The sequence below is a fragment of the Grus americana genome, chromosome 3, assembly GCF_028858705.1.
Source record: "Grus americana isolate bGruAme1 chromosome 3, bGruAme1.mat, whole genome shotgun sequence".
NCBI lineage: Eukaryota > Metazoa > Chordata > Aves > Gruiformes > Gruidae > Grus > Grus americana.
The window spans coordinates 45183385-45210622 of NC_072854.1; the positions used below are offsets into that span (position 1 = coordinate 45183385).

Consider the following 27238-nt stretch of genomic DNA (forward strand, 5'->3'; position numbering starts at 1 on the left):
ACCAGTCCTGTCCTCATGCTTCCTGAGAATCAGAAGCAAGAGCAGCTCTACGTTGGTGCTAGGAGGTGGTTTCAGCACATGGGAAACGATACTGGCCCGAGGCAAAGCTGCGATACAAAAAAAGCACGTAAACGAAGCTGAACACTTCTGTAGGTGCTGGACATTAAAAAACAAAAAGAGTCTTAAGAAAAGTTTTACTGAGATGCAAGAAAACAACTCAAAACATAGTATTTCTTTTAGCAGAAGCGTTGTCTTGAACAATTAACAGTATCAGGCAAATCTAACGCTTGTTAGAACTCTGCCTAGAAGAAAATGGGCACTGATCAGACCAATATCGATTTGGTAAATAATATCGATTTGGTAAGTAATTCCGAACTAATAAACAAACTTTCTAGATAATTCACGGAAACAGGAGGACCAAGTCTAGCAAAGCAGTTACTGATTTCCAGTTCAGTACTTGGGTTGTTCTGGACAAGTCGAGCCCAACCTGGTTCCCATTTTCAAAGCTGCAGAACTCGGTAAAATCATTGCTAAATTTAGAGTTTATCCTATTACTTGAGTTCCACTACATCCAAACACAACTATATCACTACCTATATAATTAAAGGGATTCATACGTTACGGTAACATGATTTGCATTAGAGTAGGAAACTATGCTTGAAAAAAATTCAACAATTATTTTTTTCTTGGTAATCTCCATATTCCGCTTTATATCCCGTCTGTCTATACCCATCTGTTGTCTTTTGCGCTGTACCTAGATCACAAACCGTTTCAAGCATTTATTTTGTGTAATGCCCCTAGTTCCACGTGCTTTCATAGGGCTGCAGTAAGCTAAACATTAAACAATAATACGCTTAAAAAAAAAATTACTGCACAAATTTGTATCTAAAAACAGCCAGGGGAGCTTATTTCAAAATGAACAGTGATAAAAAATATGCCCAAACTGTTCCTCTGAATGTATCATATTTTGTGTTTTATTTCACTGCTTTTTTAAAATGAATGCACAAAAGGTCAAGGAATGTAGACGAATCATTTATTTTTGTTTTATTTATTCATTATTTTATGTACACGTGGTAGTTTTCAACACAGTCAAAGGGAAAAAAAATTAAGTGCAAAGCAAAATAAATATTATAGGTTGAATATATTTTAACACATTTCTGTCATCTCTGAATTAGCAGACACTGACAACTCGGCGAGGACATTAACTTCAACTTCTTTATACTGGCAGTAACAGAATAAAACTGTACAACACAATATTATGACATTTTAAATGATCCGACACACCAGAATAAAAAAGGCTTAATTCACTAAATGGAAATAATTGGTGTGTAAATATGTAATTAACTTTTTAAGATAAAAAACCCCTACCTTTGCGTTAGCAATATAAGGCATTAGATGATTTCTCCATAATAAATTCAATCATTTATAAATATAGGGCTAACACCTCTGTTTTACGTGTGTTCAAGTAAACCCTTACCTCTTACCAGAAATACAAATTAAGTGGTAGGAGTCAAAGGCATTCAAAGGAGGAGCCGCCAGGTCTGCGTGCCTGAGCTGTGCCCGCACGTGCACAGAGACCGTGGGGTTACACGGAGAGAGAAGATGCAGTAGTCAAACGTGAACAGGAGTAACACACTAACAACATTCACTTGACCATTTACTGTTGGTCAAGCAGAGCACTCGGAGGGGAAAACCCCTTCGTTTTGAAATGTAATCAAGTACTTGCATAAATATAAAAAAAGCACAAGCCTCAGAGGGCTGTGGTGGGTTGACCCAGGCTGGAGGCCAGGTGTCCACCAAAGCCGCTCTGTCACTGTCCGTCCTCAGCTGGGCAGGGGAGAGGTACCAACAGGCTCGTGGGTCGAGATAAGGATGGGGAGAGATCACTCACCAATTACCGTCAGGGGCAAAACAGACTCGACTTGGGGAAATTAATTTAATTTATTACCAATCAAATCAGAGTTGAGTAATGAGAAATAAAACCGAACATCAAAACACCTCCCCCCACCCCTCCCTTCTTCCCAGGCTCAACTTCACTCCCGAATTCTCTACCTCTCCCCCGCCAGCAGCACAGGGGGACGGGGAATGGGGGTTGTGGTCAGTTCATTACACGTTGTCTCTGCTGCTCCTTCCTCCTCAGGAGGAGAACTCCTCCCCTGCTCCAGCATGGGATTCCTCCCAAGGGAGACAGTCCTCCATGAACTTCTCCAATGTGAGTCCTTCCCACAGGCTGCAGTTCTTCACAAACTGCTCCAGCGTGGGTCCCCCACGGGGTCACAAGTCCTGCCAGCAAACCTGCTCTGGTGTAGGCTGCTCTCTCCATGGGTCCACAGGTCCTGCCAGGAGCCTGTTCCAGCATGGGCTTCCCACAGGGTCACAGCCTCCTTCGAGTGCCTCCACCTGCTCTGGCATGAGGTCCTCCACCTGTTCCAGCGTCGATATCTGCTCCATCATTAACCTCCCTGGGCTGCAGGGGGACAGCCTGCCTCACCACGGTCTTATCCAGGCGCTGCAGGGGAATCTCTGCTCTGGCGCCTAGAGAACCTTCTGCCCCTCCTTCTGCACTGATCTTGGTGTCTGCAGAGTTGTTCCTCTCACATCGTCTCACTCTTCTCTCTGGCTGCAGTTGCTGTGGCACAGGTTTTTTTCCCCCTTTTTAAATACATTACCCCAGAGGCACTACCACCATCACTGATAGGCTCAGCCTTGGCCAGCAGCAGGTCCGTCTTGGAGCCGGCTGGCATTGGCTCTATCGGACATGGGGGAAGCTTCTGGCAGCTTCTCACAGAAACCACCCCTGTAGCCCCTCTGCTACCAAAGCCTTGCCACGCAAACCAATTACAGAGGGGAATATTAAAAACAAATTTACAGAAGATGCTAAGGTAAACACTGCTATCACAGTAAGAAGAGCACAAAATGAAAAATGGGTTTAATGCTGAATGTGTACAACTTACTGAATGACAGCACAGAGAACAAATTTGGGATCTAAGGTTGCACGTGCAGACACAGCTCTTAGAATATTGACTATATTTAGGACTGCAACAGTGCAAAGTAGTGGATGTTAGCTTCGTGGGGCCATGTAGCTTAACATCAGGAAACAGTTGTGGAAAAACATGTCCACAAACCACTGCCCCCACCTCCCACTTTTGGTTTTGCTAACCGCTGCCTTCACCACGCTTCAAATATGCTCTTGCTAGCCTTTCTGATCTAAACCTTCCAACGTCTGTTGCTCAAAGGACCTTAGTTAGGAAAGTTACTGAAGCCAGTTAGAACTTGCTTGTTCTCAGATGTTGATTTTATGCTTCAGGGCTTGAACCACCATTACGGGGTGAAAATAAACCACCTCAGTTTGGACATCTTTTGGATGCAGTAGTGAGGTGAAGTTATCTAAAAGTTAAGGAGCCTTGGAACACCATCGAAAGTGGCTATCCTCATGTATGCTAAGTTGAATTAAGACATTTGCACAGCCAACATGCTCCCACCCGTTGCTTGTTAATTCTTTTCACTGAAGTTTACTGTCCTCTTCCTTCTTCAGGTTTTAATGCCCAACTTGTGAGGGGAAAAAAAGAAGAAAAACAAGTACTTCTATAGACTCAGCTACCAGAAAACAAAAAGTTTTCTAGCTTTAGCCAAGACATTTTATAGGGAGCAACAGAGTAAAGAAAGCAGTGGCCTTTGATGGAAGGGGCTAATAGGGAGCATCTCACTCTAAATCCACACGTGCTAGGACAGCCCGCATTGTCCAGGAAGCTGGCTTCCAACAGAAGTGGTCTATGTGGACCTCAGCTTCTCCAGAGGTCAATTCAAGACCTCAATTTAAGATTGATCTCCCAATCTGAATTACCCAGCGGAGGAACCTGTCTCTCCAGAGTGAAGGGATCAGAGGAGACTAGTTTCCTAACTTTAGTACCTACCCTAGATATTTAAAATTAGATGATACAAATATCCTCCAGCTATAGAAAATGTGCTTAGAGGCAATTATCCCTTTTGTCCTTCTCGACTTGTTATTAAAAAAAGGCATAACTTGCTTCTTGGTGCTTACTGGCATAGCAGAGCTATTTACAGATAGTGTCCAGAACTGTTCCCTCTATTGCTGCTCTTCCACCTTTTATATAAATTAGTTCCTTTAAAAGGTAATACAGTAGGAGTTCATTGCAACATTACTCAAACTCCTATTGTTGCGGCAGAAAGTGGAGCATGTTATTAAATCATAAACACAGCACAAGTATTTTGTTGCTGGTTATCTGAGGGGGGGCAAGGAGAGACTTATTATTTTTAAATGAATCCAGGTGCTGGGTTCAGGTATTTAAATTTGAAGGCCTGGAGATGCCATTCCTTCTCCTCTGCACATAGGAATAAACGTGAGCAGGAAATTTCCCCACGCAATTCACGCACCTCACTTGCGGAGCTCAGGCCAGTCTCAAGACACCCCAAATCCACTCTCTGCCTGGTAAGGAGAGGAATGCAAAAAGCCACAAGATGCTGAAGAGCTGCAGTGGCTTTATGCTCACTAGGAATAAGTAGAGTGAGACCATTGCACTGATTTTGCTAAGATAGCTCAAGGGACAGCTGGTAATTAGGACTTGTCTGTATGTGAAAGTTAAATCAAAAAGTGCACAGCATCCCTGCAACACACCAATTCCTTGTTATTTTAATTCACTTTCAGTAACTCTTCCAAAATAACTCCAAGCATAGCCCAGCCATTAGTTTCCAAATCACAACTAAACCAGCTATTTTTAATTTGCCTCTATTAGTTCCAGAATAGTGTGTATGTGCAGAAATCTGTGGCACTGCCCTGAGGAAAATAAACCTAAAGAGACCAAGGTCTGAGAGAGAGAACCCATCTCCTGATGGTGAGTAGTACTACCCCACAGCTCTTGACAAATAACGGTAAGTGCACAAAAGATGGTAATTCACCACAATTACACAGTATCTCCCTAAAATGCTCAGACAGTTCAGTGTTTCATAAACTTTGTCTTCTTCTTCATCTGAATTCAAACTTTCATGTTTTGGCACTACGAACAGCTAACCACTATACTCGGTAAGCAGAAACAACTGGCACCTAAGCCATGGTAATCCCAATTTATTATACGATCTACGTAAACTAATACAAAAAATATGCAAACTAAACTGTTCCTAATATATGATAGACAACTAATTTTCTAAACAGAAACTATTGTCAGTACCCAAGAATAGGGATATTTATCTTAGTCCTTGGTCTAACTTTCAGACTTCAGAGTGACAATAATACTCCTGTAATCATGTGTTTTGTACATTACAGAACTGTATGTCAAAAACATTACCAAAATTTTATTTTAGTAAGTTACATTTAGATTTTCTTACTAATTTAAACCAAGAAAAAAAACCAACTTTCCTTAAAAAAAAAAAGGAAATTAAAAACCAACAAGATTCTTGTGACTGTTCTCGACATTTCAAGTTTCTTAAGATAGGTATTATTTCCTTTCTGACCACTTTCATCTTCAGCAATCAGTACACTGAAGCAAACGGAACAACCAAAGGGCAAGTCTCAGATCACAGAACCACAGAACGTTTGAGGTTGGAAGGGACCTCTGGAGCTCATCTATGGCTCAAGCAGGGCCACCTAGAGCTGGTTGCCAAGGACCATGTCCAGGCAGCTTTTGAGTATCTCCAAGGATGGAGACTCCACAGGCTTTCTTAGTCACCCTCGCCATAAAACGTGTTGTCTTGTGTTCAGACCGAGTCTCCTGTGTTTCAGTTTGTGCCCACTGCCTCTTGTCCTGTGCGTGGGATATGTCTTCCTCTTCTTTGTCGCCCTCTCCATCAGGTATTCCTATACATTGATAAGATTTCCCTGCAACCTTCTCTTCACCATTTTCACCTCGAAACTGCCATTTATTTGTCCTCATAAAAGGACCAATTACAAAAATCCTAAACAATTAAGTCTTAGATGTGTCTGTGTGTGCATGCACAAAATCATTTCAGAGTTCAACAAAAAAATGCAGATGGGCAGCGATAGGTGAAGAAAAAAATATTTTTATGTAGTTCATAAAAATGAAACAAAGAAACATCAGGAATTACTGCACAAGCACGTATTTGAAAGGTCAGTATTAAAAGCATCTAAATGCTAAATCTCGACTTAGAAGTATGAGCATGTGAAACTATATGGGAAACTAAATTTCTGGGAAAGATGACAGCTGATCTAGAACAATGCACTTACTTTCCTCACGTCTATAAATAGCTCTGGCCACCCTTTCATGAGTTTCCAGATAAATGTGAATAAGTCCCCTTTGTTTCCTTTCTCAACTTTCCTGACATTTGCATTTCTTCAGTATCCAAGGAAAAAGAGAGAGCTTTGAAATAGTTGAGGCTTTTTTTATTTGTTTGTTTTTAGAAAAGGGAACAAAACAGGCAAGAGAAAAACTTCATTCCTCACAAAGGATCCTCTCCAATTCAGGATGTCTGTCCTAGCTGTGCCATTTATCATTCTTAAATGAAAACAAGACAGGGAGAAACTAGAGCTACATAATTCAAACTAAAATAACAGTACTTAGTCCATTAGCTAAAAAGGAAAATCTTGCCACTGCCTGCTATTACTGAGGCTGAATCTTCTTAAAAAGAGCCACCTCTTGCCGAGGTCCTTCTTTGATGATCATGAGGATCTGTAACACGCAAGACTCATGTTTCAGCTCTTCCTCATGTCAGTTCTCACAACCTGTCCCCATGCCTGGCAATATTTAGTAAAGAGCCCTTTTTCATTATCAAGTCAGAAATCTAAAATCACAGAAATTGTCATCTCAGTGAAGGACAAATGCCTGCATTTGGGAAAAATCCTGACGGTGTCCAACACAGCATGTACAGATGCATTAAACCAGGAATTTCTAGCCTAGTAATTTCAAAAGCTACAACTTACGGAATCATTGCAAAAGAGTAATAACGAACATGTAAATCAATAAAGTCACCCCCATACTGCATACAATGAAATGCTACATTTTATCTAGATTTTGTAAATTTAGTAGTCCTGCAGATGTGACATGGGAAACATAACTCGTAAGATGCAATAAGTACGGACGGTAAGAACCAGGATTAAACACACAATTTTTGCAAATGCACAGTGGGTAACATTTGGGATGACAGGAAAGCAGGTAACCTAGCCATAGTCTGAATTATAGCAACATGAAAGATTATCAAATAGCCACAATACATTAATTACATTTTCCCATTAATTTCATGCATTTACAGAAGTATAGATATAGCCAGAGATTTCAGAACAGGGAAAAAGGACGCATTTCCACCAAAAAATTAAAAAAAAAAAAAGAAAAAAAAAACATACCACCAGCATTGGCAAGGGACTCAGGAGCAGAAGCAGATCCTGGCATTTAAAACATTGACTTTTTAAGTTAATTTGCTTCTTTCTGGACGGATTTTGGCAAATTTTGAGGTTTGGGGATGGATGTTGTTCCAGTCTTGTTTTTTGCTATTCCAAGACAGGTAGTACAGCGCTGGATGGAATTAATATCACTTTAGTATTCTAAAGCCAGGTATCTAACCTGAGCTAAATCACAGCTTCCACAGTCTCCAGAGAGGCTCTCCAGAACATGATTCATTCCACTTTCCTTCAATATCTATCTTAGGAGGAGATTAATAGCTCTCTAGAGGTGCCCAGATTCCTCCCTTAAACTAGATGTCTAACTTTGAGAGCGCTAAAATTCAGTGAGATGAATTCTACTCACTGTGTACCACGATTACTGGACATCCTGTATCTGGAAAAGTAGGCATGAGAGCCCCAAGGAACAAATCAGGCAGTAAATACAAGGTCTTTTTTTTGTCTGAAATTTGGACCTCCAAGTACACAGTGATTCTAAAGTCCAAACTCCTATGCAAACCTGTTCTTCCATATAAGTCCTGCTCACTAATGTACTTAATCATGTGCATAATTTAAACAACAAACCCCATCAAACTTCCATAGAGTTATCCAGCCAGAAAGCTCAGAATTATGAATACAAGTATGTACACTATTCAATTAAAGCCTTCAAGAGTTGGGAAGATGCTTTCAATGGTAAAATTATCATATTAATTTTTAAAATGACCGAAAGAATGACATATCTGCCTACATGCCATCCCACACCAATTTCATACAGATAGTATGGAAGCCCTCCTTTAGTTTAGGAACAGGAGCACTTCAGAGCAAGCCTTTTTTTTTTTTTTTTTGACATGTTAGCAGTGTTTTTTTAACATCTGTTGCCAAAGTACATCTTTTACAATGCTTCTGAGAGACAGACAAGATCAAAGTACAAGATTAAAAAAAATGGAATATCCTTAAAAGCAGAATTTAGATAATGTGACTGAGGGATGGTCTAGTGTTAGAGATGACAACCCAATTCCAGAATAATTAAAATTCCTCCAACGGAGGAATTGGCATCATTCATTTTGGATTAAATGAAACTAGAACAAATTTTCCTCTATATGACAGCTTCACAAGGAGACAGTCCACAGTAGTTATCGGACTCTGCATTTGCACTCTGGCATACCCTGTAACACCTTCCACGTGTAGACAAACCAAAAGGCACTTTGGCAAAGCAACACAAGAAATCCAGCACGCCTCCTGCCCAGGCTTTTCCTGCTGCACAGGTGGAGAGGAACTCCGTCTCCAGGCACACTAAAACAACAGCTGAAACCAGAACTGCTATCAAACACCTTTTGTTATTACATTCACTGCACACAAGTTATTCCTACATGAAAAACTTTGAGATTTATACATATGTGTAAGTATGTACACACACACAAATAAAATTCATATACACGCACAAACATATGTGTGCATATATACAATTTCTACATACATATGTATAAAGAGATATACACGCATAAGTATAAAATAACAGAACTAAAGAGAAAGATCTGTTCTTGCTTCTTTGTGATGTATAAGGAAGGTTTGAAAGCATATTGTTTTCTTTATCCTGGAAATATTAGAAACGTCTCTTTGCTGGAAGACTTCTTGGAGGTATAAAGCCACGGCTAAAAGAGCTTACTCACTGATTGAAGGATAAAGTCTACAGCTATAGATGGAAGTCCTTCCCAATTATTTCTCTGCCATTTGGACTAATTATGTGTTAGTGATAGTGAAGTTTTAAATAGTCCAAATAAAAAGTAGACTTCAATTTATCTTTCAAGTGACAATAGAGAATTCTTGACAAAATCAATTTCAAACAGAAAGCACAACATAAGACAAAAATCCTTTAGTATGACCATCATGTCAATTTAAAACTCCTTTATACTACCAAAAAAGCAACATAGAATGAAATCCTTTACACATACATGATTACAAAAACACTTATTTGATTCACTGATGCTGTAGAAGTGAAACTATTATTTACCAAGTTTACCAGTTTGAAGGCACAATGGCTAACACTTCATCCACATCCCATTCTATTTACAGTGAAAAACAAACAAGAAGGATCTCTAAGAAAAAAAAGGAGATAAACACAGATGCACCCTGAGAAGTGAAATTTCACAACAAAAACATTTGTTCTGAAATACTGTTCTTTGTAAACTCCCATTATCTGAACCTGTGTTCTCCTAGAACTAGGACAATAATGTTTAATACTCAATTACAATGAAAAAAAATTACTTGTTGATTAAAAAAGTTAAAAGTAAAGCTCCCAGAAAAATAAATCAACCCAAACCTGATAGAAAGAAATGAGGTTTCACACAGAATCATACCAAAGCTGAGATCTGTCAACTTGGAAACCCCCCCACTAAATCTGAATCTAAAGATCTCTGACAATGTCCAGTTTTCTAAAAAAAAAAAAAAAAAAAAAAAAAAATAATGGAATGGCATAATCTAGTTGCAAATCCCATAGTGCCATCTGTGTGGAGGGAAAAAAAAAAAATCAAAAAGCCAACTGTGCATGCCCTTCTTTGGATCTGGAATTCCCAAAAGTATCTGTAAAATTTAAAAATCTGAAGAAAAAGGTCTGTTTATAAAATCAGATAAATGTTCTGTAACTGTTTCATGACATGGTTTATAAAGCATTGGCACCAGCAAAAAGAGTTCAAAGCGTTCATTCAGGAGTCACAGGGCTCGTCAAATCCTTAATGATTCATAGCAGTCCTCTAGTAGCGGTCAGTTATTTACTGCATAAATGGAAGTATTCTTTGCCAGTGATCGTCGGTGCAATAATGTACTTCTGCCAGACAAATATTTTCCTTCTTATTCCAGCAGATAATAAGCGCCATCGATACAAGAATAGTGGAGCCAATAGCAAATGACAGGCAGTGTTTCATGGTCCATATTCATCAACAATGGCTAAAAAGGTAAAATTCAAAACTCAATCTGTACATAGCAACATACTCTAGCAGTGGTATTCAAGAAAAAAAAAGAAAAAACATTTCATCCAAGGAAGCACAAAAGGAAGAAACCTCTAAAATTTGTCCATCGACACAGTTTTCCTTCTCCAGAAGCTAAACAGTATTAAAGAGAAAGAGTGCAATAGTACTTTGAGCAATCACCTCTTGGAAAAACAAACGAAAAACCAAAGCCCAAACCCAAAACAAATCCAATACTAAGGTTTGGTGATTATTAAACCACCAAATTATACTGCCCTTGTTTCAAACTCACTATATTTTCATTGCTGTTTTACTGAACAAAAAGTTTGGTTTTACACTTGACAGTAGATTGGATGCCAGTGTAGGGGACAGTTGCTAACGCATTATCCCAAGTCCTACTTTTCATGGTACTTTGCATGATAACCAGATGTATCACAAATCAAGTCTTGACAATGACAGAAATTTGAAAAGAAAATTGCTCTGGAGTTTTCTACACATTACCAGTTACGACACTAAGTACCTGGCTCAAACTTTATCTCCAATACCAAGAAGCAGCTGGCAATTTTCTCTTTCGTTTCTGCTCTAAGTTCAGGTGGAAGATTCTTGCATTTATCTGTTGTGTCGCTTAGGCTGGTCTGTAAAACATCACTACATCTAATTCAGGTGGAGGAAGGGAGAAAAAAACGTATCAGATACAATTCACTGCCAAAAAAATGAAGACAAAGTGTCTTTTCAATCCATTCTTACACAAGCTTAAATGGATTTTCAAACAACTAATTATAGGCCAGATCATAACAACTTACGCTGCTGGCCAAACTAGAATGCTACAGTAAGTGTGTATGTATATACAAATACATCTGCATACATTTATATATACACACACAAACACATATACATAAAGAGGAAGCACCCATCTTTTGCTTACTGCTAAATATTGAACTTCTGCTTTCACCTGGATATTAACATAGTTTATTGTGTATCACACACCCTATCAAGGGACAGTTAAATGACATTCTTCACTTTCTTCTCATTGAAGCCACACATATGGCTGGTATTTAAAAACATGCAGTGCCACAAATTAACACAGAGTAAAACAACTGTTAGGTACAATATCAATTCTTTAAGAAATGCATAATATATTTAAATGTATTTTACCCATTTGTGTAGATAATTAATACTTTCCACTATTTCATAGGGGATTTATATTCTTCTTAAAAAAAAAGTCAGCACAAATTCACAGGAAACAACTCTGTCAAACAAATTCCACAGCAGCATATGTAGTGAGTCACTGGGTGAAACTCTTTTTAATGAACACATTAGGAAAGTTGGCATTCAGCTCTAGGACAACTCTATTATCAATCTGTGAACAGAAGGACACATCGAGTAAAGAAAGATCTTTACAAGACTCCAGCAGTTTTCTTAAAGATGCAGGGCTTACCATCCTCGTCCCTGTTCAAAAAAGATACAAAACAAATTGTAAGGTCATGGAGAATAGCTGGGTTTTTTTTTCAAAGCTACTATGAAAAAAAAATGACTATAATGCAATTTTTATTTAGATTATTTCAATTACATTTAAAATTAAAAGCTTCTCAGAGACAGTGCAGAATTTTTGCCTTTAAGAAGCCCGTTGTACTTTCCTAACCCAGCTGCTTAAGTAACTCCATCACTTCCTAATGATAATGGGGGGCAACTTCATAACTTCAAGAGGAATTTCTAACTACAGAAGCTGAGCCGAGGTACCCACAGCTACAAGACCTCCCAGTGACCAGATGATGGGCTTTGGCAACAAGCAACACTCATGCTCTCATGACTCTCCTACTGACTGCAATGACCGGCACAGCACACGAGCTATTACAGGCTACTCCAATTCCAAATAAATCAGCAAGGTTTCTAGGACTCTAGAGTGAGTATAGGTATTATGTACACACAGGGGCAGTTGTGCAAAAGACTACCAATCATATCTATACATACACTAACTGTAACAGAAAACACACTACTTACCCCTGCTAAAAACGTGACCACAGCAACTAAACTCCTAAGTGTCACACAGGCTGGGATGAAGCACGGGATTGAGCCAGAAATCAAATAAATAAGGTGTCTATAAGCATGCATCCACAGTGGGCTAAATTGCTTATCAAGCTCTCCTGGCTCTACTGAGTTTATACATCCAACATGACTGCAGACACCTGCTGGTAGACACTTCAACTTACTCAGCTCCATCTTGAACTGAACTGCACCCCAAAAAGTCATCTAGTCCAGGATCTTGACTATGGCCAGGGCCAATAATGCTTACCAAAAAAGCAAGAGTAGATTTTTAAAGCAGCTTTTCACTGGTGGATCCTCTAAACTGCCAAAAATTATCAGTTTAGGGATTTCTGAAGCTACCTTTCATGAATGCTACTACTTTTCTGAACTTCTTTAAACTTATGGCCCCTTCACATGATTTCTACAGTTTAACTATATAATGCTAAAAAAAAAAAAAAAAAGAAAAAAATCAGCCTTAACCCCACTGCCTATTAATTGCAATAATTAACGAGCAATGAATCATAAAGCAGTGAAAGATCATTCCCAGTTCATTATTTCCACATCGTTCATAATCCTATGGACATCTCTTCTGTTCCCTCAAGTCTGTCTGTTTTCCAGAGTCTTTGGTATCTCAGATGACCACTGTTGTCTTGTTTCTGCACTACTTTATTTCTTTTGAAATTGGATGACCAGAACTATACAGTGGTCTGAGCACAAAATCAGTAACTGTATAATGAGGTCTTATGGTGTTTTCTCCATTTCTTTCCTAAGAAATCCCAACCTTATGTTTGTCTGTTAGAATCCTGCTGAGCAATGAACTGATGTTTTCCAAAAATTGACCACAGAATCTCTTTCCTACAGAACAGTAACTAATGCAAAACCACCCCCCATATGTTTAGTTAATGTTATTTTGCCTCATGTGATTACTTTGCACTTGATGGAACAGTTTTCCTTCTGCTTTATCATCTGTTTACTAAGTATCATAGGATCCTTCTGCAATTTTCCAGTGTTAAGCTCTTCAGCTTAAGATTTTTCTACCCTGAATATCTGTGCATTACCCTCTGGTATAGCATTATTCACCTCTGCCTGGATTACTTATAAACAGATCAGTACAGACCCTTGATGACCACAGTAGTAACTTCACTGTGATAAGAGACGACACGTTCTTGTCCTCTGTTGTCTATCTTTGAAACACTCATTACAACCCAGGAGAAGACAGCTAAGTTACAAAAGCAGAAGTACCTTGGCTAAAGCTTTTGAAAATCCACTCCCCTATGGACTGGATAAAGTGTTCACCTTCACCAAGAATTTAAAGGAATTCTGAAAAATTGGAGAGGCATAACTATCCTGATGGGGATGCAGCTCTCCTTCAAAATATCTAATGGCTTTCATGTCCACTGACTCTTTCTTTCTTACTATTGCAACCGTTTTACACAGAGCGGAAGGCAATCTCACTGCTTTGCAGCTTCTAACCCTTTACAGAAGACTGTGCCATGTTTGTAACCCTTCACTCCTCTAGTGCCGAGGCTGATTTCAGTGACAGATCACACACCAGAAGTAAGATTTCCACAGCCCTGTATCTGAGCTCATTTAGAATTGCTGCATAAATACCATTTAGTCCTAGCAATTTATTATGGTTCAATGTATTGATTTGTTCAAAAGCTTTCTGTATTGGCATTCCAATTTAAGGCAGCTTCGCAGGCTAATCTCCTGGAAAGAAATGCTCTGATGTAGCACCCTACTTGATCCCCCTTGCCATGAACACTAATGGACAGACAACCATTCTCCTGCAATGGCCTTCTTGTATTTGAGTGATCCTTTGCATCTGGAGCATCTACCAACCTCAGCAACTCTCCTGTAAACTTCTTCTAACATATCTGAAATACAATTTTAGCATTTAACTTCAGCCAATCATTCCTTAATATCTCATTCTGCCTTACTGTGATTTTGTTTCACTTTCTAGAGTTCATCTTCCTATTTTTCTTCTCTGAACAGGATTCATTTCCAGAAAGATGCTTCTGTTTTGAGTAGTCTCCCATACTTGTCTTTGTAAGCAAGGGGGTAGCTAAGTGTGGCCTTCACTTCTTCTGTGGTAGGTTCTCGGACTAGTTGCTTTGAGACATCATTTAACATCACCTGAAAACAGTCTTTGCTATCATACCCCCAAATTTTACCTCATCCGTGCGAAGGTAATCAAAGCTTGTCATTATTATTGTGATTTTTAACTCCCTTATCATTATATGATCACTGTCACCACAACCATCTGGTGGTTGATGTAACAGTCCCTATAGCCACACACAGAAATTCTGTAATATGCTTCAGTTATTTACTTCACTTGACCATAATTTTACCATAGGACCACTGTCCTACCAGCACAATCTGCTCTACCATTCCAACCGAGACTTCAGGAACACCACGTTATGCTTCTCATCTTGTTCTACCAAGCCTTAAAATTGCTACTGCATCAGCACCTTCATTTAAAACCAGTCTCGTTTACAACATCACAGCTTTTAAGTTTCAATATCCAAATGTGCGCTTCTACAAAAATGCTAGATCTAGATGCCTAGCCACGGATTTTTTGTGTAGGATGTTCTTCATTCCTTCATACCTGAACTTTGACAGTTGTCCTACCATTTCATCTAAGATTTTTAATGGATTTGTAACTAAATAGGCCATCCTGAACTAAAAATCAAAATTTTTCATTAGAAAATGTCTTTTTCTAAAAGCTAAAAAAGCCAGTAATCTAGTTGGGGTTTGGTTATTTCCACCAGGGGATAAGCAAACATCACCCACAGCCTTACTTTTATTTATACAATGTACAATTAGTGAAATATATTTCTTAAAGGCACATTCAAAAGCACTTCAGAAGTGTAATTCAGCACATTTTCCTTTGCCTTTGAAAGACTGATAATGTACCCTGCTAGTTACCTATATAGCACATTCTTCTAGAGTTTGGAGGCTTTGTTGCTTACAACAACTTTTCCAACATGGACTAATCTGCCTTTTTTCAGAATAAATACATAACCGGTATATGAAATTCTGCTATTTAATTTTGTTGTTCAGCTTATTCCCTGGAAAAATTCTCTGGTATCGCCTTTGTAAAAGGCACTTCTGAGTAAGGAGTTCTTTGCTAGAGCAATTATTTTTATTAGCTATAAAATATTTCATTTATACATATCCAAGTCTTTAAAATCTACAGCTGTTCAGGAGATCTGTGTATGATGACTATAAAAATTGCCAGAGCTCCAATTTCTAGGGCAAGGGATACTACTACACACCAACTAATATTTAAGAGTAGAGACCCTGAAAATAACTAGCACAATTCCCTCAAACATTCTTACTTTTCCTTTTCTCCCCTAGACCAGCCAGACTAGCCTTTTATTCTTTACATTTTATTCAATCTATTGCACACAACTCAAATTCTGAATTTCAACGTGCTACACATTTTCATGTTTGAATTGACTAGCTACTTGTTGATGCTCTCAAGATAAAGCTGAAAATTTTGACAGCTGGCAAGGGGGCAGTTGGGTTTTCTGTTGCTCAGGAAGGTGTGGGAGGTGTTGGTATGTAGACAGGAATACATGAATTTTGCGGTAACAAGGGTGTCTACTTTTCGTTACTCTTTTTGTGCAGGACAGAGGCAGTCAGGACTTTTGGGGAGCGAAGTTAAGATGACTTATTCTTCATCCTTGACAGCAGCTGGTAGCCCCACAGCAACATAAGCAGCTGATATGATGTACAAGAAAAGCTTTTGGCACTGCCAATTCAGGTTGTCATCTGTCTCGTCACACTGCTCAACGCTGATCACAGTTTGAAGACTAGTTTTTAGCTACAGGTCTAGAGGTGTCCACTTAACTTTTGATAGCACCGGATGATGTACTCCATCACTACAAAACTGTCAGATGATCAACAGCCGGATCATTCTACTGCAAGGTGGAAACCCACCACGTCAGTCAGTGGAAAGGATGTGGGCAGAGAAGGAAATGATACATGTAAGCAGGCAGCTCAGTATGTAACGGGTAAAAGAAAGCTCAGAACTGAACTTGAAGAAACACATCCTCAGGTGACACACTTACATCATGCTTCCTCCCAGTTATAATTGTATTATAATACAGCAGATATGGACCCAACTCATGACATATTTCTTTAAACAGAAATTTACTTTCTGAAGTATGTTTGACACACCACAAACAGTCACCCATCAAACACAGGCCAAGAATTTTATGCAGCCCTTGAAAACTGGCGATTTTCATCCTCTAGGAAGTCTTCTGATTCTGTAACAAGTGAATTGCCAAACAGTAACAGGGAGACTAAGGAAAGGACAGATGGGTAGCAAGCGGCAGGACCAACCACCTGAAAACAGCACCCAGGGTATATATAACACCCATTCTGTAACGCTTACATGAATGACACACAGTTCAACAAGGTTTCTTTCAGAGGCTTAGACTCCTCCAGTCCTGAAGCTATTGTGGTGCTAAACAATCTTTAACTGAAACAAGAAGTCTTCCCTGACAAGTTCGTAAGTTCTAACAACTGCAGAGACAAACCAGTATAGTATTGTCAGCACTGGTGACTGCAGAGCAAGGTAAGACATTCTGATCCCTACTTAGGTAAATGCCCATATGTAGCAAAAAAAACCCTCAAGCTTTTACACAGCTTTGTTGAAGCAAAATAAGTTCCCCTACAGCACGCACTGCCAACCTAGCAGCAATACTTCTACATCCTTCACAATGCCAGGCATTTCTGTACTCAGGAGATGACAAAGGATATAATGAGACTACCTCTCATTCATTCACATCATAGAGAAGACCCGCTGTTCAAGGTTACTCTTGCAAAGCTGAGCACTGACCTCAGGCCTCTAACAGCTTCAGACCTGTTGTCACACTTCTTCAAAAGGACAAAAACATATTAAGCATTTATACGGCTCATAGTAACAGGATGGCCCTACATCAGCTGCCAAAAGTTAGAGCACATACAGAGATTTATGACTTCCTTGGTACTCCTGCACTGTGAGAGGCTAGCTCTTTAGTTCTGACAACAGCGACTTCTGCACTTACATGGGAACACCTGGCAAGCCTACCTCCAGATGACCCGACGCGGTTCTACTTGACAACTCTTTCTTTTAACCACAGACTGTAATGGTTCTCGTATTCACACAAAGAAATGACCATAGTTTCCTTGCTGTTGCCAAAAAAGCTGGGTAACTCCTTCACATACATCAGATCACCTTGTAATGACTCATTTACAGCAGAAGACAACCTCCCCCCCCCTTCATAGAATCACAGAATGGTTTGGGTTGGAAGGGACCTTAAAGATCATCTAGTTCCAACCCCCCTGCTGTGGGCAGGGACACCCTCCACTAGACCACGTTGCCCAAAGCCCCATCCAACCTGGCCTTGAACACTTCCAGGGAGGGGGCATCCACAACCTCTCTGGGCAACCTGTTCCAGTGCCTCACCACCCTCACAGGGAAGAATTTCTTTCTAACATCTAATCTAAATCGACCCTCCTTCAGCTTAAACCCATTACCCCTTGTCCTGTCACTACACTCCCTGATAAACAGTCCCTCACCATCTTTCCTGTAGGCCCCTTCAGGTACTGGTAAGCCGCAATTAGATCTCCCCGGAGCCGCCTTTTCTCCAGGCTGAACAATCCCTACTCTCTCAGCCTGTCCTCATAGGAGAGGTGCTCCAGCCCTCTGATCAGCTTCATGGCCCTTCTTCCTACTAAGTATTCCTCTGAAGGAAGAAAGCAAAGTCTGGAAGGTGGATATTAATGTTTTTGGTAACATCTTGCAGATAATTCAACTGGATATCCCCTGGAGAGCACCTATCTGAAACAAACACGCCGTCTCACTGGGAAAGGTCAACTGCAAATCCACTTGACTCAGGAATACTGGTAAGCACCCAGGAAACAGAACAAATTCCTTTTCCACGTTCACACATTATTTTTGCACAAAAACATCAGTAAGATGTTAAACTGAATTCAAACGTGAATTCAAATGCTAAAGGAGAAGCGTGGCCACAAACCTTCACTGCCGGCAGAGAGGCAACAGAAGCAGCAGACTACCCGTAGGCTTAACACAGCCCAACTATTCACTGGGCAGGCTCTGGTGTAGTGAAAAGGTCAGACCACTCTGTGGGCAAACACAATACCATTGTAATAGAAATGCATGGAAGTGGGTGGCCAGGAGAACATACGTTGTTTCTGAAAGACTTCATTCACTATGCCGTTTGGAAATTTTTCATGTCTGAATAGGGAAACATGCCCTACAAAACAGATTTCCTTAAGGATACGTAAACCACGTTACCTCCTGTGGACATATACATCAAGTCTTTACAATTTATACTAGGCAGAGATAAGTTTTTAACTGTTCATCCTCCTTTCCCTTGTTGGTCAGAAGGCAACTTTCTCAGAGATGAGTAAAACCATATTTCATGGCAGAAGAGTGTACTAGCTATACTGGAGTGACAATTTGAAGCCATATGGTAAATTTTTTGTAATGAGAAATGCTGATAGTCTTAAACTTGCTTGGAATGTTATTCAAGTTGAGGGCTCTCAGTTCTTTCCAGCATCTATCTCAAACTAAATGTAGTATTTTCATTAAAATTATTAAATATTAAAAATACGCAGTGCAGCTACTTTCTTCCCCTTCATTTAAATCTTCCTTTTTCAACTAACCCTGTGAAAATAAGTCAGTAAAAGCATGAAGAAATTTCTCCCACCTTGATGTCACAAATATCCCTGCTGTCCTACATGATTTTAGAAAGAAAACCTCATATTCCACCATAAAAAGAATAAATTCAGTATCATGCAAAACCACATTTCTCAAAGTCCTTACTCACGAGTTCAAAGTATATTTACTTTAGATTCCTAAAAAATACTTTGAACCATAGAAGCTGCAGAGGATTAGAAATTTAAGATTTGCTATGCCTTTTGCCCCTCATCACTTCCTTCCCATCTTAGTAGAAAGTTAATTTTAATTTTAGTTGTTAATTACCTTTTCCTCTTTAATGAGTTAAATTCATTTCCTGGTAAAAGTGACAAAGAAATTCAATATTGCTTGGTGTATCTGTATTGCTCAAAAGCATAAATCTGTTTATTGATCACAGACTCACACTATAAATATACTTTGTCACACTTCGCAGAAGTAAAACAACAAACAAAAGCAGAAAGAAGGAGAAGAAATTGAATCTTCTGATAGTCAAAAGAGAAAGATTTCAGTTAAAAAAACCCTAATGGCCATGAAACTAAAAGTTGTTGGAAAAATCTCACACTTAAATCTCAGTTTAAGCAATTCATACTAAGCAGTCAAATTACACGGTTGGTATAAATCCACTGGATTTTGAGTCAGAAACTCACTGCAGTGAGTAAAACTTTGCTCTGTTTTTTTTTTTTTCATGTGCTAAACCATAATTTAAAGAAATATTTATTTTTAAATATGTCTAGAAGACAGTTTGGTCTTAAGGGCTTCTTTTTAACCACAAGGCTTCTGAAACGCCGTAAGAAATATACCAATAGTCCTGCATTTTCTTACCCAATATATCCAGCTGCCGTAAACGCGTACAGTTAGCAGCAAGCTCCTCAATGTCTGTGTCACACACAGACCTGTTGGCCGTAAGAAAGAGCTTTTGCAAGTTTGGGAGTTTACGTGCAAGGTTTGTGAAACAGCCCGTACTGCTCTGTAACGTAGGGCACCAGCCAAGATCAAGTTCTTCCAAAAGCTGGCAGCCTGAAGCCAATTCTGCTATTCCACTTTCAGTTATGTTTTTACATCTCCACAAATCCAGACTGCGAAGCTTTTTGCATTTTGCTCCCATCATGCTTGCTATAAGATCATAGTCTTCAATCTGCAAGGAAAGCAAACACTTTGTCAGTATATTGTCTTTCCAGACATCCATAGGTGTTTCAAGATATGCTTGCTAACACACCTACAGATCTGTCTTAAGCATTTGTCATTTCTGAAGAGCTCTGAAAATTATTCATTGTAGAGTACAGTGAGGTCTACTTTTACAAAAGACAAAAATAAAATAAATTTCCTATCAACCCCCAGACATAGTTTTTTTAAAATTCACTTAATTCTAACAATCAGTGAAAATGCAGTGAAAAGTTCAATTTCTTTGAAAACCCCTTCTTTTTATTGCACTGTTGTTTTTCCTTCAAAAGATGATTAAAACATTTTTTATGACCATAGGCACTGCCACCATGAGCACATGCAGGTTGAAGAACGTGCTTATTTCCATTCTAGGCTGATCAGTTGCTGCATCTCCTTACGGAAGTCTTATTAGTTACCTCGGGTGAGCCAAAGGGATGGAAACAGGGTCCTGCCAGACAGGCAGAAGGAATGAAATCCACTATCAAAACCCATAGGAAGAAAAGGACCGTTGCAAAAACGTAAGCACGCTACCTTCCTCTTCTGTCCATGAGTCAAAGCAGGGAAGGCTCAGCCAATTCTGCTTTGTCACTTGCTTCTTGAACTACAGTGAAGGTCAAGTGAGTCTCCCTGGTGAGTGATCTGGCGTGCTTATACCATCAGGGACAGGAGCAAGCCAGAGCCCCACTACACACAGCTCTGGCATGCACATGCGATACAGCTCAGTGAGTGCCGTGCGGGAATTGCTGCTGTCCCTGTATTCTCTTTCTTTAAATCAACGAGGGTGCCCAGCAAGTCTATGACTCAAACGGCTTTTGCTGAAAATATTTCTCTCGTGGTTATTAATGTAGGTCAGACACAAGCGTTAGTCTGCTGGGAACGATGAATTGGTCCGAATTAAAATAATTAAGCCTTGATTAGTTTGGGAAAGAAAAAGTGATTATGCATATAAAGAATGTCCCAAAATTTAGGAAGAGGCTGAAGAACTATGAGAAAGCCTACAAGCTATGCTTTAGGCCTACTGAACTAGTACGTAACTTTTAAGTATATGACTAAGCTGCATTCATCTTGGACCTTTCAAGAGAGTATAGTATAACGTCAACTTGGCATTTAACACGTCTTTGTGAAACATAAACCTAGGTCTAGTTCTAAAGCAAGCATGCACACATACGCACACCCCCCCCGGCATGGTGTAAGTACTCACCATGACGCAGCTGCCCAGGCTGAGGTGCTGCAGCTCCGAGCAGAAGTTCAGAATACTGAGCAGGGCTGTTTGCTGCCACGGGGGAACACATCAGAAGGAAATATGGAAAGTGAAACAAAGAGAAGAGGTCAATTAGACATTAAAGGCTGTCACCACATTTCCTGAAATACAGCTCAAAACTCTGTTACAGACACCACAAATGCCACTTAATGAGTCCCTGGGTACTTTACCCATTGATTGGCTTAAAGCAACGGTAATCGTTACAAACCTTTATGCGAGTCACTTTGGATGTGGCTTTGCATTGCCCTGAAGAAAAACCTACACACCCATGACCTATCCGCTCATTTCCCATAGGAAAGCTGCCGAAGAAGTGTGGCAAGTTCAAGTAACAGGCAAGGCCAGCCCGAAAACGCAGAGGTCTGGCGACGCACCAGAAGAACAGCGGAGGCTCTGACATTCGCTCATCGGCTGCAGCCTGATGGAACTGCCAATAGAGCTGCGCAGCATCAGGACCGAGCTGGTGACTTTAATGTCAAAGGAGTCTCCGTGCTGACAAGGATGCTGACAACCATTGAGCACCTGTCACTACTTGCATGCAGACCGAAACAGATATAATGTGTATTTTACAGTCACGCTCCTGCCATTTAACCTGGCTGTTCTTTTCAGAAAGTACTGCACATTGCTCAGCCTGAAATTGGACTGGAACATCAGACGCATCTTACAAAATGTGAAGTACATGGCTGTTCTGTTCCACAACAAGGAAAACTTCATGGGTTTTTATTTGTGTTTCTAAGACACAGAAAAGACCCTTCTGCATTGTTTGTAGCCATATTTTGTTTTATAGTTGGAAATACACACATAGTGCAAAAAAGGAATGTAGCCTGGGATTCACATCACAAACAGCTGTGCGTCATACGTAAAACATTCACCACGTCATTAGGATTTTGTGATCTGCATGAGCTTGAAAATGGGAATAAGTTTCACAACGTATTAACAATAGAAGTCTGTGGATGTCTACAGCATATACAACAGTTTCTAATGAAATAACCCAAGCAATATATAAGGGACAAAATAATCTACTGCTAATAAGTGGAACTCCTACAAGAACATTAGTCAACAATATTTGTACGCACGGGTACTATAATTTTTTAATATATTTTTTAAAATATAAATTTAGTTGTTTTCAGAAAGTTTATGGTAAAATGCTTGACTTAGTTTCCCTAGTTTGTTATACTCTAATGAAACTTGGCAGGAACATGATCTTCTGTCACACCACCATGAAGAAATATCTGATCCCTTGCACTGAAAGGCTGGCAGACACAGAACAGGGACATAGCATGGGGTACTCATGGGGATCGTTTCAGGCATCTAATTTAGGTGTCTTCGGGGATCAGTTAGAAACACCTAACACTTGACATGTATGGAACCTCAGCTTCCAACTTGGTCATCTAAGATTTGATTTCCCAAAGGCAGCCTGAAAGTAGACGCTGAATAAGCCTTCCTCACATACATCTTTGCAGAGGTCTTACAAAGCCACTGTCTGCTTGCGTGCTTTACTTTCATTCATGTTTTTAAAGTAAAAGGTAGCTAGGGAATTAGACACAAGAGCATTAAAAAGTCATTATTAAAGAGGTAACACATAAGAACACTTTAAAGCTAGTAAATGTGTAAATATCCAGTACATTTTAAATAACGTATTTATTAAGCAAATGCTTCATTTGGATCATTAAACCTGAATAAATGAGTAACTCCAAGAGAATGAGACATAATCTTTCCTATTTAACTCAGTGAAAGCTATGAGCTTTAGAACCTACTCAGGTACACAAATTAGAGCAAAATTCCCAAACCCCTCTCTACAATCCTTAAATATCAGAGCTAAATAAATCAGTCTCTGACGGCACACACAGTTCTACATGGGGTTTCTGCAGGTATTCAGGTGACCCCACAGGAAAGCTAAATACCTCGCTGCATTCCACCATGGGTTTTAGCAATGGTTTACAGACTGGAATTTAAACACTGGCCTGAAAGGACAGGAAGCAGCAATATCTTTTCCTTAATTGACACAAACAGTGCAAAAGCAAACGGTCACTCTGAACAGCTTGTAGGATGTGAGATCAATTCCATACTTCCTCTTGCTCAGAGAGGGCTGAAATAGGTAGGGAGACTAATATTCATAGTTATCTTGATTAGATAACCGAGCTGCTTTTGTTATCTTGAACAGATATTTGATGCACCTCTCAGAATACTTTCTTTAGTCCCTCTCTGAGGGAATCCTTCCTGTATTGATGTGCACTGAGTCCACATTTTCAAAGGTCTTTTCACAACCTATAAAGAGTTTTTATAGTATTATTTTAATCAATTTAAAAAACTAAACAATTTTTAAAAAAGCACTAGGAATGTGGGTAATAGAAGGGAACTTGGTAGAACACCATGTGGTACCATCACAAATCATGCCAAGCCCAAGAGTAAATAACTACTTACTCAACATTAATTATACTGGGTATATTAATTCCTCTTCTGGGGTGCACACATGCCCACACACAACAAATCAGATTTCTTTCAGGAGCAGTGCCTGTTCTTCTGCAACTGAGGTAGGGTTTGCATATGTCAAGAAAGAAGAAAAACCCCTTTGTGCATGCCTAGTTGTGCCTCAGTCAATCGAGAATCCAGGTGGCAAAGGACATGAAAATAGCAGGAGAGAATGGCAGCTCACAGAATCCATATGCACTACATATAGAAGGACTATCATTGTAATAACCGGTCTGTTTCAAGCCATCTGTCTGTACAATTCATCTCTCTGACTTGCGGTACAAGATGAGTGATAAGACTCCTATTTAAGCAAAGGAGAAGAGCAAGGCAATCACCCGACCCTCAAGCTGTAACACAAGCCAAACTTCTGATGTTAGAGGGCTTTGCAAGAGGAGCTAAAAGGCCACCTAAATTCTGATTCAGCGAGCTTTAACCTGGAGAGAGTCTAATTTCACTCAGTCAAATCAAAGACTACCCATGAAATACTATTCTTGAGCCTGGTAGCCACGACATGTACAGTTTGGAGATTTTTTTTTTGTTGTTTTCCCTGAACCAAAGGTAAGGTTTGACTTTGTAACTGCTCTCCTTTACATAGATTGAGAAAAGAAGAGAGTGATGATTTTAAAAAAATCCCACAAAACCAAACAAAAAACCCCCATCACCCTGGAAACAAACGTAAGGTAAGAATTACTTTTTCTTTGTGGAGTAATTTATGGCATGGCTTCAGTGGTGTAAATTTCTTCTGCCATCCAAGCCAAAATAAAAACTACTAAAATATTAAATTTTTATAAGATGGCACAGACAACAGGAAGAGTCCAAAGGGGCCAAATAAAATGGTCTACCCTATCCTTCATTCCCAGGAAAGGTATTTGCAGATGAGGAAAACATACAGCTGAGACTGCGCAGGAGCTGCTTTAAGAGACAAGACTTTTGATATCAAATTGATCAGAAGGATATGATACTGCTGCTAAACACAACCTTACAGAGCAGATTACAGAACTATTTTAGGGCACGGCATTTAGTCCTAAACCTCAGGAAAGGGAAGCAGACCGCCAGAAGAGTCTCTGAAGTCTTTATGAACAGGTCAGACAAACATCTGTCAGAACGGACATCGACAGAGTTGATCTTGCCTTTGACAAGAGAAGGGATTACTGCTTGAAAACCTAACTTACTCCGCACAAGACAGGTGAGACATCTGCCCAAACATGAAAGCCCTCCAGTCTGTAATACAGGCCAGCCTGGAAGTCATTTATGTGTTGTCTATATTTCAACTGAAGAGCTGATACTGGACTACCTTGTATCCCACCTGTCTCTGTACAGACCTTAGACATCACACTTAAGTTTTGACTTGGACGTTGCTGGTTTGAACAGACAACCCACCAGTGGAGAAACCAAATACTGGTGCCAGAGTAATACACTTGGCAAGACTGAATCTTGCTTGACTTTTTTCAGGATTTTTTGCATTCATGATCTGGCAGGAAGTGCAAATCATTTCTGCTGTAGGTATGATAAAGAAAGCATCCAACAGATAGCCTGAGGTCAAAACCCTTCTGTCTGTGGCAGATTTGGCTCACCTGTGAAAGATACACTTTGAATATTTGACCATTTACTCATTGCAGTTTCACTGTCAAGTAGTCCACAATTTAAAAAAACCCCACAACAATCAAACAACGAAAGGTTTTAAAAAATACAAATGATGCACTGTAATATAGCTATCACATAATGGCTGCACCATAATAAAAGGCATGAAAATAAGCGCACCACAGTCTGCCTTTGGAAGATTAAAGGAAGAGCTTAAGAAAAACGACAAAGTTTTACTTTTAGGGTTGGGATAGGGAAGAAACAGTCTGCACCTTTTTATAAACTTTCTTTTTATAGAGAAATCCTAAAAAACTACTTTAAAAATTGTTACTTTTTATGCTAGGAACAAACAACGGGCTGTTTTTTCCCCGTTCTCAGAAGAACTGTGTCTGACATAACTTGGGAATTCTTCCAGCCCCTCAGTGAAACAACTTGAGAGCCCAAATCTTTTACAAGACTTTTATTCTCCTACAATTTTTTCTTCAGATTTTTTAGTGAAGTGAATGCTGAAAGTAATCTTTAAATTTCTTAAAGACTGCTTCCTCCCTTCTTTAAATATGGTTTCCCTTGCTTGCTATGTTTTTAGTCACAGAGTTACTAATTCTCCAGCTAAACACTTTGTCCAAGAAAAAACTGAATTATGCAAGACTTAAATTTTGGGGTTTTTAACATTAAAAATTTAAGTTAGGGGTAGAAAAAAAATTCCTTTAACCCCCCCCCCCCAACTGCACTATATGAGAGGACAACCAAAGTTGTATTATCTTTTTTGTATCATTTCCAAATGACAACCTCATCTCTAGCCCTCCCTGCCCTATCCCCCCCAAACCCTGTTGTCTCCACTTACATTCAAATACTTACATAACATTAGTTGCAGGCAGATATCAGATAACATGCCTACGTTTGCAAGCTCACCACAACAAGAATATTGCATTTTTCCACAACATCAAAGAATATAACAACATTCCTAAAGATGACAATTTCGTTTTCATATTTCAGTTATCTCTCCATCAAAAAATGCATCTTGAAGAGTCTTTGCGGTAAGTTGCCTTTGCATATAAATTTATGAGGTTGTTACATTTAATAACAGGTTCTATCACAGTATTTACCCATGTTTCTAGGTAGCAATTTCATCTTACTTTACAGATCTGTGTTAAAATATTGTAAAAAATATGTGCTTTTAGTTTAGAATCAGGGTCTTTACTATATTAACCAATTGTACTGGATAACATATTTAGACAAGCTTATTCCACAATCACCTATTCATAAGACAAATAGGGAAAGCATCAAAAGATTTGATAAGCCAAGTAGTAAAGAATTGGGGAACCCTGAACATCCAGTATCAAATCACCAGCTGTCACATGCTGTTTGTATACAAATCAAATTTACATTTCTCAACACATTTAGCTAAAAGTTGATACAGCAATTAGGCAATTACTATAGGACATCAAACAGTCAGTATACATTTGATACTATGCAGTTATATTTTGGGAGCCTATTTATCTGACAGAACACCTGGCAATATTATTCCATTTAGTAACAACTAATAATCTGATTGAAAATCCAAGACAGGAAATTCAGCCTCGCCAGAATGAGAAGGGATAAATGTGGTAACGAGGAAGTAACTCTGCAGGGTACTCTAAGTATTCTGTCTTCCTAATAAAAGTCATAGTCAATGGCTTTTGGATTAATTCCCTAAAATTCTTGGAACCTGAGAAGCA

The 27238-nt window shown here is 39.3% G+C and overlaps 1 protein-coding gene across 5 annotated transcripts in view; it reads right to left on the minus strand.

Moving 5' to 3' along the window:
* Positions 1–1050: 1050 nt before the first annotated feature.
* The window catches only part of FBXL4 (F-box and leucine rich repeat protein 4), a 72655-nt gene continuing 46467 nt past the window's right edge, over positions 1051–27238 (minus strand). The window contains exons 7-11 of one of the 5 annotated variants that reach the window (XR_008576380.1): positions 21411–21482; positions 19871–20183; positions 10829–11757; positions 10402–10443; positions 1051–10288 (exon numbers count right to left, since the gene is read on the minus strand). Coding sequence is in view for 1 of the 5 variants with exons in the window: in XM_054820411.1 (XP_054676386.1) it covers positions 11594–11757; positions 19871–20183; positions 21411–21482 (549 nt within the window). In the remaining 4 variants the exon portion in view is untranslated. Of the gene's footprint in view, positions 11758–19870; positions 20184–21410; positions 21483–27238 lie in introns of all 5 variants that reach the window. The other 4 variants (XR_008576378.1, XR_008576381.1, XR_008576379.1 and 1 more) reach the window with 4 other exon arrangements.